Source organism: Larimichthys crocea, chromosome VI, assembly GCF_000972845.2.
Source record: "Larimichthys crocea isolate SSNF chromosome VI, L_crocea_2.0, whole genome shotgun sequence".
Lineage (NCBI taxonomy): Eukaryota > Metazoa > Chordata > Actinopteri > Sciaenidae > Larimichthys > Larimichthys crocea.
Genome location: NC_040016.1, coordinates 8,162,761 through 8,175,933, shown reverse-complemented (window position 1 = coordinate 8,175,933; position 13,173 = coordinate 8,162,761). Strand labels below are relative to the sequence as shown.

Here is a 13,173-nt window from a genome sequence, read left to right as displayed (position 1 = left end):
CAACGTAAAGGTTAAAAGGTTGTTCCCTGCGTCTTTGTTGTTGTTATCTTTCTTAGATTAAAATATCTCTGTGTGAAGTCAAGCTGCACTCTGGTAGCGTTTATTCGATGCAGCCTAAGGAAATCCATTTAAAGATAGCCAACACCTTTTTTTTTTTTTTTTTTTTTTTTTTTTTTTTAGACAAGCCTAGTACAAAAATTCAAAATATTGTATTTACTTTGCCAGCATTCTCTGTACTTGTACACCTAGTAAGCATTATTTATTAATCTCGTCTGGCTCCTGCCTAGCCCCCCCCATCAGCAGAGCAGGGCTAACCAGACCTCGGTCAGTGTGTGAAGTGTTTTAAATCCACTACAAATCATATTATTTTGTGTATTTATCAATTTGGCATCATAATATCTACATTGTATGATGCAGCAACATACCTCTCTGCAAACATACACCTTGACCCTGGATCTGAGAGCTGCATCATGCTGCCACGTGTCTTTTTAAAGCTCTGTTCCTCTGTGTTTTGTACTGTATTCTTAAAGCATCTGCCTTCATCGCTCATCTTATCTCTGTGTCTCTCTTATGCTCTTTCTTCTCCCCCCCTCCCTACCTTCCTCCCTCCTCTCCCCTGCTTTGCCATCACTGCTTCAAATCTCCTTGCTGGACCTCTCCTCCCTCCCCCACCAGTTTGCTACGGGCCCACGACCAACCCACCATCAGGTAATTTACCCCCGCTGAACGCCTCTCCTGCTCCCTCTCTCGCATCATCATCATCAAAGCAGTTTGCTGGTACCTGCTGGCAAAGGCCTGTTTGTGGGGAGCTGTCTGCTCTCCCTTTTATTTATTAAAAAAAAAAAAAAGGCCTTCGTATCTTGGACGTAGTTATGGAGATTTTTTTTTTCTGAGCGTGCTGCTATTTAATCAAGATATCCAGCCAGGTGCAGAGAGCTGCTCTGACGGGTGTGTCCCTGCACTATTCATGTTGATTTTTAAGGCGAGATTGATCTCTGTTCATTCCAAGAATTGAATTTGTTTTTATTAGTGTTTATCAGCTTCAATGAAGCTCCCGGGTGATGCGGGCTTGAGCTCTGAGCGGAACAAGGAACTTTTTTCACACAGGATGTATCCTAATGAACGTGATTCTCCCAGCCTCCGTTACAGTTTTCTGTTTGGACATTTCTAACGACAGTATCATGTTCTTCATCACATTTAGCCAAAGACAAAGTAACTAGTGTATATTTCTGGGTGAAAAATAAGGAGAATCTAAATTAAAAGTGGGAAATAAGTAACTTATAATGTTTGCTTATCAAACAGGACATAAGGGCTGACTCCCAACTTATCACTTTATGATAACTGTTTTGATATTGGGTGTTTTTATTCCTTTATTTTTAGAGCCCTTGTATTGTTGGCCTCAGCATAGTAGAGACATATGGAATCAAACGAGTCTTAAAGGATATTTTGCTGTATTGCAGATAACTTTACACCAAGAAACAGAAATAGGGACGTGGTTATTTTGGTGCTTGCACAGCTCAGTCTGTCAGACTTTTTGCAGTGACAACACCCTCATGAGACCACGGTCTCATTTGTTTCCAGTAATTACACCAAGGTATTGCAATCAAATTGGCTGTTTTTATTGGGGTTTTTTTGGGTGGAAACGGCATGGTCTAGATTTCTTCACAAGTACATCTATAAGCCAGATTCCACAGGGACTGTAAGAATTATTCTTAAGATGCTGATTACTTCTCATTGCTTTTTGAATATGTCTATTAATCAAGCGGTAATCATACATTTATAGGGTGAAACAAGACAAAGTGTTGAGTGGCTGTAGTGAAGGACAGAGCTCATGGCTTACACTTGTGTAGATTACATTCTGTTAGGCAGTTGACACCAATGTCATTAGATTATGAAGGGCATGATAATGTGTTCGTGTCTGGCTGTGCAGCATTTATGACACTGTTTGTGTATTAGCTTGTGGATGCTAAGAGTCTTAGACAGGGCTAGGTGTTGACATTTCGTCCACATGACTTCCTGTTTGGTTTGTGCTTCTTGGTTCGCGCTGTAATGATTCATGCAGCTGTCCACTTTTAAGATTGATTTGTTATTCACACCCCAGGTCCCCCTACATGCACCTTGTGCAACATTCTCACCTTCTGGATGATTCTGTGTGGACAAATTTTTAGGAGACTATTAATAGTATGGTGTCAAAGTCGGGAGGGTTTGCCCACACACACACACACACACACACACACACACACACACACATACACATACACACACAAGTGCATGCTCTGGCTGTCACAAACTGGCGCTGGGATCTCTTGTGCCACCACGGAAGTGGAGTTGGAAAGCAGATCAAGCCGAACAGTGGTCTTTTATACCAATGGAGAAAACAGCCATTGTCCCCATGAAACGCACTCAATGCACAGTAAAGGGTACATAGAGATCAGAAAATTAATTCATTTGGCCAAAATGTAAGTCTGTCTCCAAACAAGGCTCATCATTATTTTGTTTTGTTTCCCCCCCCCCCTCCACTTCAGTGACCGACTCATTTCAAACACAGCTTTTTATCCAAAAGGTCAGTACCAGTGGAAATTACAGTTACCATTAAAACAAACAACTGTTGTTGTTTCCTCCAGAGAGCTGTGTAAGTAACTCTATTAATCGAAGGTTTATCCTTGAGTGTTTCCTCTTGGATCCTTCAAACGGCGGATTTAATATGTTGTACATTTCTGTCAACATTTCCACCTTAATATGCAACGTATGGGGTGTGGTGTTGACCTAGTTTCATATATAGAACTGGGTTACTTTGACAGTATTTGAGGTCAAACTTTCACTTTATTTACATTGCACCACGATGCTCGAGTAAATATAGAAAAGACTAAGGCAACTTCAACTTACTGACTTACAAACTTACATCAGATCAAGGACACGAAAGTTACTGACTTACAAACTTACATCAGATCAAGGACACGAAAGTAATTTTTTTTTTTTTTGTCTGTTTTATTAACAAAAAACAACAAAAATTTATTTCATCACTTACGAGCCAGTGAAGTGACATTTCTCAGCTCCAAAACATAAGGCTGTCCATAACCCGCCCCAGTGCAGCCCTGAACATCATCAACCGTGGCTGAGTCATTGTCACAGGTGACAGTCAGGTCCCATTGGGGCCGGAAAACGCCAAATTGGCAAAGCAAGCGGAAGACTGGCACACAGGCTCCGGCTGCACAATTTGAGAAAGGAAATGCCCCCGAAGTGAAGTGTGTGTGTGTGACAGAGGCTCATGTGTATGTGGGTATCTTGTGCCACAAGTCAGATGCTGATGCGGACATTTTGACTTTTCAGCTTTTTCCGCTGCACCCCCCACCCCCTCCTCTCTCCCCTCACTCAATGATAAACCAGAACCAGCAGGTTATTTTTGATTTTTGGAGTTATTTTAGCCGATCACAGAAAAGGCACTGTGTCAGGTAGATGGAAATAATTGGGTAGTTTCCTGTCTTGATGGGTGTGTGTGTGGGTGAATGATTGCCTGCTTGTTTTTTTTTTTTTTGTATTGAGGCTTCAGTCTCACCAGTACAGTTTCCCATTGGCTTTTCTCTCTTTCCTGCTTTCAATACTCAAGGGAGGATTCAGGCCCATCCAGGTAACATTTACCTCTGTGTCCAAAGTCTCTGCAGACCTGCATGGCATGATGGGGGGGATCACCATAAAATGATCCCATCCCTCCTAACCTTTAACCCTGCAACTCATCTTCACTACAGTGTATGCTCAGTAGAGAGGTCTTCTGTCATTGTTTTACCCCTATGTCCTGTCTTTTTTTTTTTTTATCTCCATAGAAGAATATTACTGGACTTTTCAGTTCATGTTTGCTTCATTCATTACTCATCTTTAATTAGCTTGCACAGTTTATAATGAACAGCATGCGGAATGAAAGATAATCCCTAAAAGTAGTCTCTCCTTTTTTTAAGTTCATTTCATGTCCATGTGATAAAGTGTCTGTTACCTGTTGGAAATATGTAATCTTTGAAATTATTTTGTAGTTTCCTGTTTCAGTGTTGTTGGAGAGCACAGTTATTCTTTCACTGACTGGTTACAAAGCATCTTTTTTTGTTGACACTGTTGAAAATTTGTTTTGTCTGTTGAATCATATTTCCGGCTTTGCCAGCCATTAAACTGCGACTGTCTGTCGGGTAGCTGGTAATGAACAGTTTCCTGGTCGTTTCCAGATTTCCACAGGCCCATTCAAAATAAAGCCATTGAACCTGATTTATTATGTTAAAGGTGATTTCCCTCCCGGGTATTTTTAGACGGTTTTACAGCATTGTTTATTCTGCTCTCCTTCGCTGCAGCACACTGTGACTGTGGTTGGGTATTCCCAGCTTGAGCCTGAGTTGTTTGGAAGTCGGTCACAGCTGTTGGTAGTGGTCTTTCTTCAGGCCCCGTCCAAACACAAAGCCCCGTCCAATATTAAACTTAAACTGATGGTGACGTGCTCTATAGAAGTCATTGTCGCCACAGTCACTACGAGTATAGTTTCCGAGTTCTGTGTGCTCTGCGATGCACAAGAAAAGGCCCATATTGCTGCCTGATGAAGAGAGCCATGCGGTGTGTCACACATTCAGTACAGCTGCAAGGTTGGCCAAGCTGCTCAGGCACAAAAAGAGGTATTTGAAGCCATTCAGCAGTCCAAGAGCTTTTTCATTCTCTACAGCTGGATTCTGGTGCAGCTTTTCACAGCGCAGACAGATGGGCCAATTAAGAAAAATATATCTAAAAAGAATAAAATGTACACTTTGGCTAATCCCTTTCAAGTTTTCTGAAGGAAACAGTGAATTATGCCCGTCTTTGCCAGCAACGTCTGTTTTGCTTTTTGAAAAGCTCTCCAACGTTGTTGCTAATCCAACTGTAGGAACATGTCTTAAGTAACAATCATCTCACAGAGATCCTCCATCTATTAATAATGATTACATTTATTACAATAATATAATGTCAACCGAATTTCAAAAAACCCAATGACCCCCCCAGGCAAAAACAGTACCATAAACCACCAGTGTTCAGATGTGTGACGTCTTTGTGACGAACCTTAAATCTTCTCGCTCTCATTCCGCATCTGTTTGTCTGGGTTGCAAGTGGTATCAGGTTTCATTGGAAGTCTCGTAACTGATTGGTCACAGGTTTTATGAATGGAAAGCAACTTGAATTAGACACACAAAACAAACAAGAATTAAACAAAGTGTTGTGTGACTAAACAAAATGTTTAATACAAGTGTACTCTGGCAAGTTTTTTAAAGGCGTTTTAGTCAAGGTACCACAAAGCTCCCTTGACAACAGCACAAAAGTTTTGCATCCAGACTCCATTCAGCCGGTGAAACCTTTCTAAATCTGTTTTATCCACCACTTCAGTCCTTTTGATGTCTGCCTTCCTCCACTTTCGTAATTGGAACCTTGTGAAGAAGAAGATGATGATGATGATGATGAGCACAGGACAAGTTGTGAACGGAACAGTTGAGACCATTCACTCTCACTCTGTAGCACACTGTAGTGGTTATATGCCATGGCCTTCTTTTGCTAAATTTGACTGACTAAATTGCACTTTTAAAGCTTTTATTTGGTTGATTAGATGATTGTAGGAGGAATTCTTTAGGATCAATGTGTCAATAGAGTGAGTGCTGCTCGCTAATTTGCCAGTGTCATCGGTCTGATTCATAATATTGCTCACCGGTTACAAACAATCCAGTCGTTAAAAATGTTTAGTGAATCAATTCGTGGGGTTTATAGGTTGATTATAGAGCTGTTTAACAGGCGTGTAAAAGTGTCTGTGTGTCTACCTTCCATCCCTCAGAGTAGTTTTAATGTATTGGTGTGTGTGGTCTGCAGCAGTGATGTGAGTTCAGAGATGTTTTTTAAAATGCTGATTAAAAACCCAATGCTGTCTCACTGTGAGGAAAGTGCAGGCCAAATGCTGAAGAAGTACTTGTTAGTATTTCCGATGAAGACACGGCAACACGCTGAAATAAGACAGCTGCCTCTGGGGTTGTACTAAGTGTCTTTTGTTGTTTCTCTCACACGTTGCTTTCAGTTTTTCCAGAGGACTCAGATGCAGACTGCGAGGCCCACCATCCCTACAAACACACCCTCCATACGGCCTGGATCACAGACTCCCACAGCGGCTGTCTACCCCACTAACCAACCAATCATGATGACCATGGCACCCATGCCTTTCCATTCTCCACAGGCTGCACAGTACTACATCCCACAGGTGACCCGGACACGCTAAACGTTTGAAGTTTTCAGGCTATACCTCAGTCCCAGCTATAGTCTTTGTCTTAAAATGAATTTCAGGTGGTACTGGCTAGATTGAGCTAATTAAAGGAATAGTTTAAAATTCTGCTTCTTCAGTCAGAAGATTGATGCTATCATGGCTGTCTATCAAATGAAGCTCTATGTTAGCATAGCTTAGCATAAACTGGAACGAGGAAATTGTTAGACTCCAAAAATACAACATCGTTTTTACACTTACCATCTATTGGCTGTAGCTTTACGTTTACCAGACAGGTACAAAAGTGGTATCAAGCTTCATACTTAACTCTTGCCAAGAAAATAAATTTCCCAAAATATTGGAACAATTTTTTTTAATGTAGCTGAGGCACTTTTTTGTTGTCTTTTTATGACTGCACATTAGATATATGAAAGTTTTTTTTAAGTATATTTTTTGGGCTTTTTATGCCTTTAATGGACAGGACAGTTGAAGAGAGACATGAAGCAGGGGGCAGAGAGAGGGGGAATGACACACAGTAAGGGGCCGTCCGATGTGGGATTCGAACCTGGGCTGACTGCAGCGAGGACTGTAGCCTCTATACACAGGGTGCCTGCACAACCCACTACACTACCAACCACCCCATGAAAGTACTTTTGAACATACATATAAATACATATACTATTCCAGATTCAAATATAGGCACAACCCTCTGAGACTATGACTAGTGTGTTCATCCCTCTCTTGTGCAGAACTTTTAGCCTATGCTCCTACGTACTACACGAGCCCCATCTTAGAGACTATCGGCTCCCCAAAACAACAGAGAGTTGCACAATGCTCAAAGAATCCTGGAGTTACCGTGCGTACCCCACAGTAGGATGTGGTCCACGCCCCGCTGGGTCCGTCCGGTACCCACAAGCACAAACAAACACTTATTTTCACATGTGAAATCAATAACTGCTCCATACCTCTCCAGTGCATCACAGTGCACTGTCGCATCGCATTACATCACACACGCACAGATGGCATATGACAGACAGTACAATACCTAATATTCATCACAGGGGAATGAAACTGGAAAACAACATAAAACTGACTGCTGTGAGAGGCTGACACTGGTTAAACACTGTAACAGTCCAACATGGAGAGAAGACAGAGACAGAAAACAGCTCTCTGTGTGCCGGGAGGCATGAGGGAGAGCGTACTGTTAAAGTACTCAAAATAACAATCGCACTGACAAAACACTCAACAGTAAGTCAGAGACATCCTGCAGATAGAAAGAAATGAAAGAGCAGGGGAGTTAATAATTGATTTATAAATAATTGGAGTGGGGTCTCTTTCAAATCAAACATTTCAAGATGAGTAGAAAGTATGGTTCTTGCTGCTACATTTATAACACTTTTGGGCTGAAACGTAGCTTAATCATGTCAGAACACTACAGAAAACTGAAGATGAATATTTAATATCTATGAACTCTCATTAAAGATGCAACCACATGACCATACACAGTCTAGACATATACCAGATTTCAGCCTAGTCTTGTCTTTGTGCTGAATGACTGCAGAGAAATCCTCTGTGGTTGCAGCTGGTACTGGTTAGATTTGACTGATGAAATGACTGAGAAATGCAGTTTATAACACAGAATTTAATGGATCCAAAATCTCACAGAAGGACGATTAAAGTCTATGAAATAACGTCCAAATGTTGAGAAAAAATACCACCACTGATTGCCAACGTGTGCAGTTTGTAAATGTTTTTTTTTTTCCACCTTGTCCTTCATGCTGCTCTCCTAACCTGTCACTCTGACTTCTGCAGTATCGCCACAGTACACCCTACGTGGGACCTCCTCAGCAGTATTCTGTACAGCCTCCAGGGTCTGGCACCTTCTATCCTGGTCCAGGGCCAGGGGAGTACCCTGCCCCATATCGTGAGTCATTAATCCAACACAGACGCATAATGTTCCCACACATAGATCATCATTTGCAATCTTAATTCACCACATCAGCCTTGTGACTCCCTGCAGCAGTGAATGCATCGATGTTCTCTCTCCTTCAGATCCCCTCAGGTACCACCCACCTGTCTCACCCTCGGTTCCTGCTCCCGTTCCCACAGCTGGTCCACCCTACTACCCAGGACAGACTGTGTACCCCACCTCAACCCCCATCATAGTGCCTACACCACAGCAACCTCCACCAGCCAAGCGTGAGAAGAAAACAGTGAGTATCTTAGTAGTTTCATGGAAGCTTGTAAAACAACAAACTTGACCTATATGTTGACAAAACAATCTCACCTCAAGGTCCGTGCTGCTCTGGAGCTTTCGATCATATTTCATAATTTTCATCAGAAATGAAGAGGACTTAAAGACTTCTCATCCACACTGGCTTGAAAGTTGATCTTAACAGTTCAGGAAACCGCAGCTGACAAAACAGTCTGTACTATTTGTTAATTCAATAGCTTTCGATCATATCATACAGTATAATCTTCATCAGCAGGTGGAGGTTGCCCCGTTATGATTTATTTTCTCGTTTATTTTCTCGTGTTTTGCATAATTGTGGAATTATTTGACAAACTGAATAGAACGGTAACACTTTAATCTAGCATTTAAATTATCCTGCGCGTGTGTGATGACAAAGACATGAACAGTTGATCATTTACAGGCTTCATGTGTTTTTGAATCATGCACAAAGATACGTTAAAATACACTGTATGTTTAGAGAGTTTTGCTGTAACTTCACGTGTTCACTTCCTGTTTTTATCGTTTAAAAAGTCTGTATTGAGCTTGTGAATGAATGTGCTGCAACTATCAACTGTGACATTTAGAAAAAGAAAATGAAGATACATTGTGTCTCTGTGATCATGAATGAATGAATGTATCATCTAAAAATTAAACACAAATGTACTTACATGACCCTAATTTACACCCTGTTATCCCATAATGTTGCTGATATATGAAATATGTCTGAGGAAGGGTTGCTCCGAGACTTGGCTGCTTTAGTGAGGTCTGTTTTTTTGTGCCATTGTCCTCCCAGATCCGTATCCGTGACCCCAATCAGGGTGGCAGGGATATCACAGAGGAGATCATGGCAGGGAGTTCAGGGAGCAGGAATTCAACGCCTCCTGTCGGTCGCCCCTCCTCTACCCCTACGCCCCCACAGGTATGGCTCTCTTGATGCCCTCACCCACCCGCTCACCTGCGTTAGTTACAGTTGAGGCGGTGTAGCATTAAGGCTGCAGCTTTAGCTGAGGAGACGAGAGGCGTCTCATGTTGCTCGCTAGCTCTGTGCTCTAATCCGCCGGGTGTGTGAACGAAAGGACACCGCGTCTGTGGCGCTAGTAATTTACTCGGCCATGTTGCCCCTCATAAGATATTTACGGTGACTTTCTGTCTAGAACATGGCTGTTGTTTATTGTTCAGTATCAGTAAGAAAAATAATTTTATTAGTAGTTTTAGAGTTGTGGTTGGGTGATTATGTTCAGGCAGTCTTGGTTTAGTCATGTTAACCTGTGAAAGATCTTTTAGAATAACATACAACATCTATAAAACCTCTTTACATGTATATTTCTCCTAACAGTTAATCTTCTTAACAGCTGTTTTAATCTTACCTGCTTCCTTCCTATCACTGTTTCTATTCACTCACGACCTTTTACAGTAGATTGCGCATATGTACTGTGTGTATTCTCCTACTCCTTCTACAGAATCCACTCAGATTGTCCTTTTAAAGAAACACATTTTTGTATTTACATTGAGAGGCTGTGGCTCTAACCAAAAGTGTACCACTGTTTCTGGCATTGCAGCTCCTAATCATTTGGATAAAATGGAAAGCAGTGGAGCTCTGGGTCATGTCAATGCCATTAGCAGATTTTTAATAAATTAAACGTATCAAACCCAAAAAAGACAGCTTTCCTGGATTCTGAAGAAGGATATTGTGACTTCTTTTCCTCCCTGTGCCCTTCTGTGGATGTTAACAGTGTCTTTCCTCTCTTTCTCTGTCTCTTTTTGCCCCCTTTGATTTTATTTCTCTCTATATCTGCCCCCTTTTTCTCTGCATTGTTCGGAGCCGTTCCCCTCCTCTCGCCATTCCTCCCACATTGATCTTCATTCTCTGTCTTGTCCTTCATTGCCGTCCTCTTAATCTAACCATACTTCATTGGGCTATTTATTTCTGCTTAATCCTGCATTTGGGCTTTTTTTTGTTTTTTTTTGTTTTTCGTCTGCGTGCTTGCCTACATCTTTGTGCCTGTCTTTCTGGGTTTCTGTGTTGCTAGTTTTTATGGCCGCACCCTCATTATCCTCACATTTTCTACCTCAAATCGCAGCCGCTGAGCAGCAGACAGACTCCAGAGCAGCAACAGCAACAACAGCCGCAACAGCAGCAGCCGCAGCAGCAGTCGCAGCCTCCTCAGCCACAGCAGGCCCATCCTGGAGGCTACACGTTGGAGCCCCCACAGCCCCCACAGCCACCACAGCCCCAACAGCCCCAACAGCCACAGCAGCCACAGCAGCCACTGACAACTGGGGCTTCAGACACCAAACCAGGGCCAGGTCTGCACCAACAATCCCCTCTGTTTCTTTAAAACACATCTACAACTCCTAAGAAGTTAGGGGTCCAACACTTACCAATCTAACCGATGCAGTTTGAACCATATTTTTACGTCCAAATTGCAAAAATCTCTGTGGCTCCTTAAGAAAACTACACTCCGTTTTACTGCTGTGTCATTGCCTCCTATATCAGGCAATGTCCCCCTCAAGTGGAGCAGCAACATCAGTAACCCTCCACTGTGAGATCAGTGATTTCCCAGCACATTTTATGTTTCACTTTTCTTTTTCTCAGAACAGGCCGCACACCGCTTTCACTTTCATTTCACCCACAAATCACAGAGCAGAGTCAGCAGCTGTTTTTTCAGTAATTGGCTGGAAGACTTTAACCAGCATTACATCGCATAAATTTTCGACATTTGAAATGCTAAAGTCTGTCTGGTTTATTGAGCCTGGGGCTGTTGGTTTTCTTTCTAAGATTATTGTATTATAACACCTACCAACGAAAAGTTTGCTACAGAGAAGCTTTGTGTTTGTCTAAACATCTTTACCCACACTTTGTTTTAAGTGCGGTATGTGATCTATCTCTTCATCCTTTCAGATGATACGCCAAAACTGGAGCCAGTTGTCCAGAAGTCTTCCTCACCTGGGCTTGCGCAGCCTGAAGCCCCTGTGGAGAGACTTGAGGCCAACGCTCCTGTAACTGAGCCCTCTTCTACTGTTGAACCAGAGCTTCCCTTCCCTGTCTTAATGACTGCCCCCGCCACTCTCCCACTTTCAGTGGCCAACAAAAGTGAGCGTCCCGCAGCCAGGGAGTCCACTGCTTCAGCCTCCTCTCCCTCCCCCTCGGTCGGGGAGCACAAACCCCCTGTGGCGCAACCTCAGACTCCCAACACAGACAAGCCTCTTTCAGACGCCCCACGAACTCTGGCTGCCTCGCCAGCACCGACTCCCAAGGCTTTGAATGGCCTTGCAGACTCCGGGATCGAGCTTGACGCCCCGGCTCACGAGCCTTCTCTTCTGTCCACAGCTGCACTCCAGCCCCAGGCCTCTGCTCCTGCTTACAGAGATGCCTCCTCCACTGAAACTTTGCCCTCTGACATGAGGCCAGAGGTGCCCATTGCTGCTGCGCTCGCCCCTATGGCACCTGTGGCTGTGGTGCCAGTCACCCTGACCTCAAGCCCCGCCCCAGCTTTGCCAGTTATGCTCCCGCCTGGCCTTCCGCCTCTAGTGCAGGCCACAATAGAGGCCGATGAGCCTAGCAAGCCCTTAGACACTAAAGACCTCGTCCCCAGAGTGGGGACAGAGGCACACGGAGGCATTACTGACAGCAAAACAGAGTCCCAGCAACAAGCACTCACCAGGAAGAGTCCCACTACAGGTACAGCATATATAATTTATCTCTGTAACAAAAGTGTTTTAACAAAAGAGTCTTTGGACTGATTTATTTATTTATTGATTTATTTTTTCAGGTGACACTAAAATAGTTTTTTCATGGTATTATGTCAAAATAGCAAAATAAAGCAGCTCTATTGAGTTAGGCTGTTTTTATGAGCGCCCATTCAGCACCCACGACAGATAATCTCTCATCAAGCACTGAGACACAGCATTGTTCGACAGAATAAACTTTCAACATGATGTGACAGTTACCATCCTTTCAGAAAAGCCAAAACCTTTTCGAGATGCGTTTTAAATGTATGTGTTGCCACTTCAGATTATTTTCACACCTGACAGGAGCAGAACCGAAAGTTCTCAACAGCATCTATACGGAGCCCTGTTGACCTGTCACTATGATAAAATAAGACAAAAAACTATCTTAAACTTTCTCATGGCAGTTTTTTCTGCTTCATTGTCAGATTCAGCAAACCATCTTTTGCTTATGTTTGATCTCTGCAGAATGAATCTAACCTTTCACCTGTTTGTCACTTCCTCTCGCCCTTTTTAATATCTTTTCTATGCTCATTAGTTTATTAGTTTAACTATAGCGAGATGAATTTATTTGCCCACAAGAAAAGAATTTGAAGTACTATATAATATATAGTATAATATTACAGCTAGTGTGACAAACATATATGGTGTATATGTTCGTCACACTAGCTGTATGCCATTGAAAATATCCTGGAGATCTCCTGAGAAATTCTGAATTATTGTAGTCAAACTTTCTCCATGCATCTGTTTCTGCTCTGTCAGATACTATCTGCAAACAGTGTTTGTTTTAGTTTGATCAGATGGATGAAGTTTAACATATTGGGACTGTGCAGATGACATCATAAGTGACTTTAAAGCCTTTTCTTTTATCATGTCGACAACCATAAAAAAAAAAGTATTTGCCGTTTGAAACGGATTTCAGTGTTGACTAACAGGTTTTTCTAATCCCGAAAAAAAAAAAAAAAAA

At 42.5% G+C, this 13,173-nt stretch overlaps 1 protein-coding gene across 1 annotated transcript in view; it reads left to right on the top strand.

The window, feature by feature from the left end:
- LOC104922729 (eukaryotic translation initiation factor 4 gamma 3) overlaps positions 1 to 13,173 on the top strand; it is a 53,209-nt gene that overhangs the window by 14,672 nt on the left and 25,364 nt on the right. The window contains exons 5-12 of the mRNA XM_027279432.1: positions 676 to 708; positions 3,608 to 3,628; positions 6,065 to 6,244; positions 8,057 to 8,168; positions 8,297 to 8,457; positions 9,271 to 9,396; positions 10,508 to 10,784; positions 11,380 to 12,159. Coding sequence (XP_027135233.1) covers positions 676 to 708; positions 3,608 to 3,628; positions 6,065 to 6,244; positions 8,057 to 8,168; positions 8,297 to 8,457; positions 9,271 to 9,396; positions 10,508 to 10,784; positions 11,380 to 12,159 — 1,690 coding nt within the window. The remainder of the gene's footprint in view (positions 1 to 675; positions 709 to 3,607; positions 3,629 to 6,064; positions 6,245 to 8,056; positions 8,169 to 8,296; positions 8,458 to 9,270; positions 9,397 to 10,507; positions 10,785 to 11,379; positions 12,160 to 13,173) is intronic.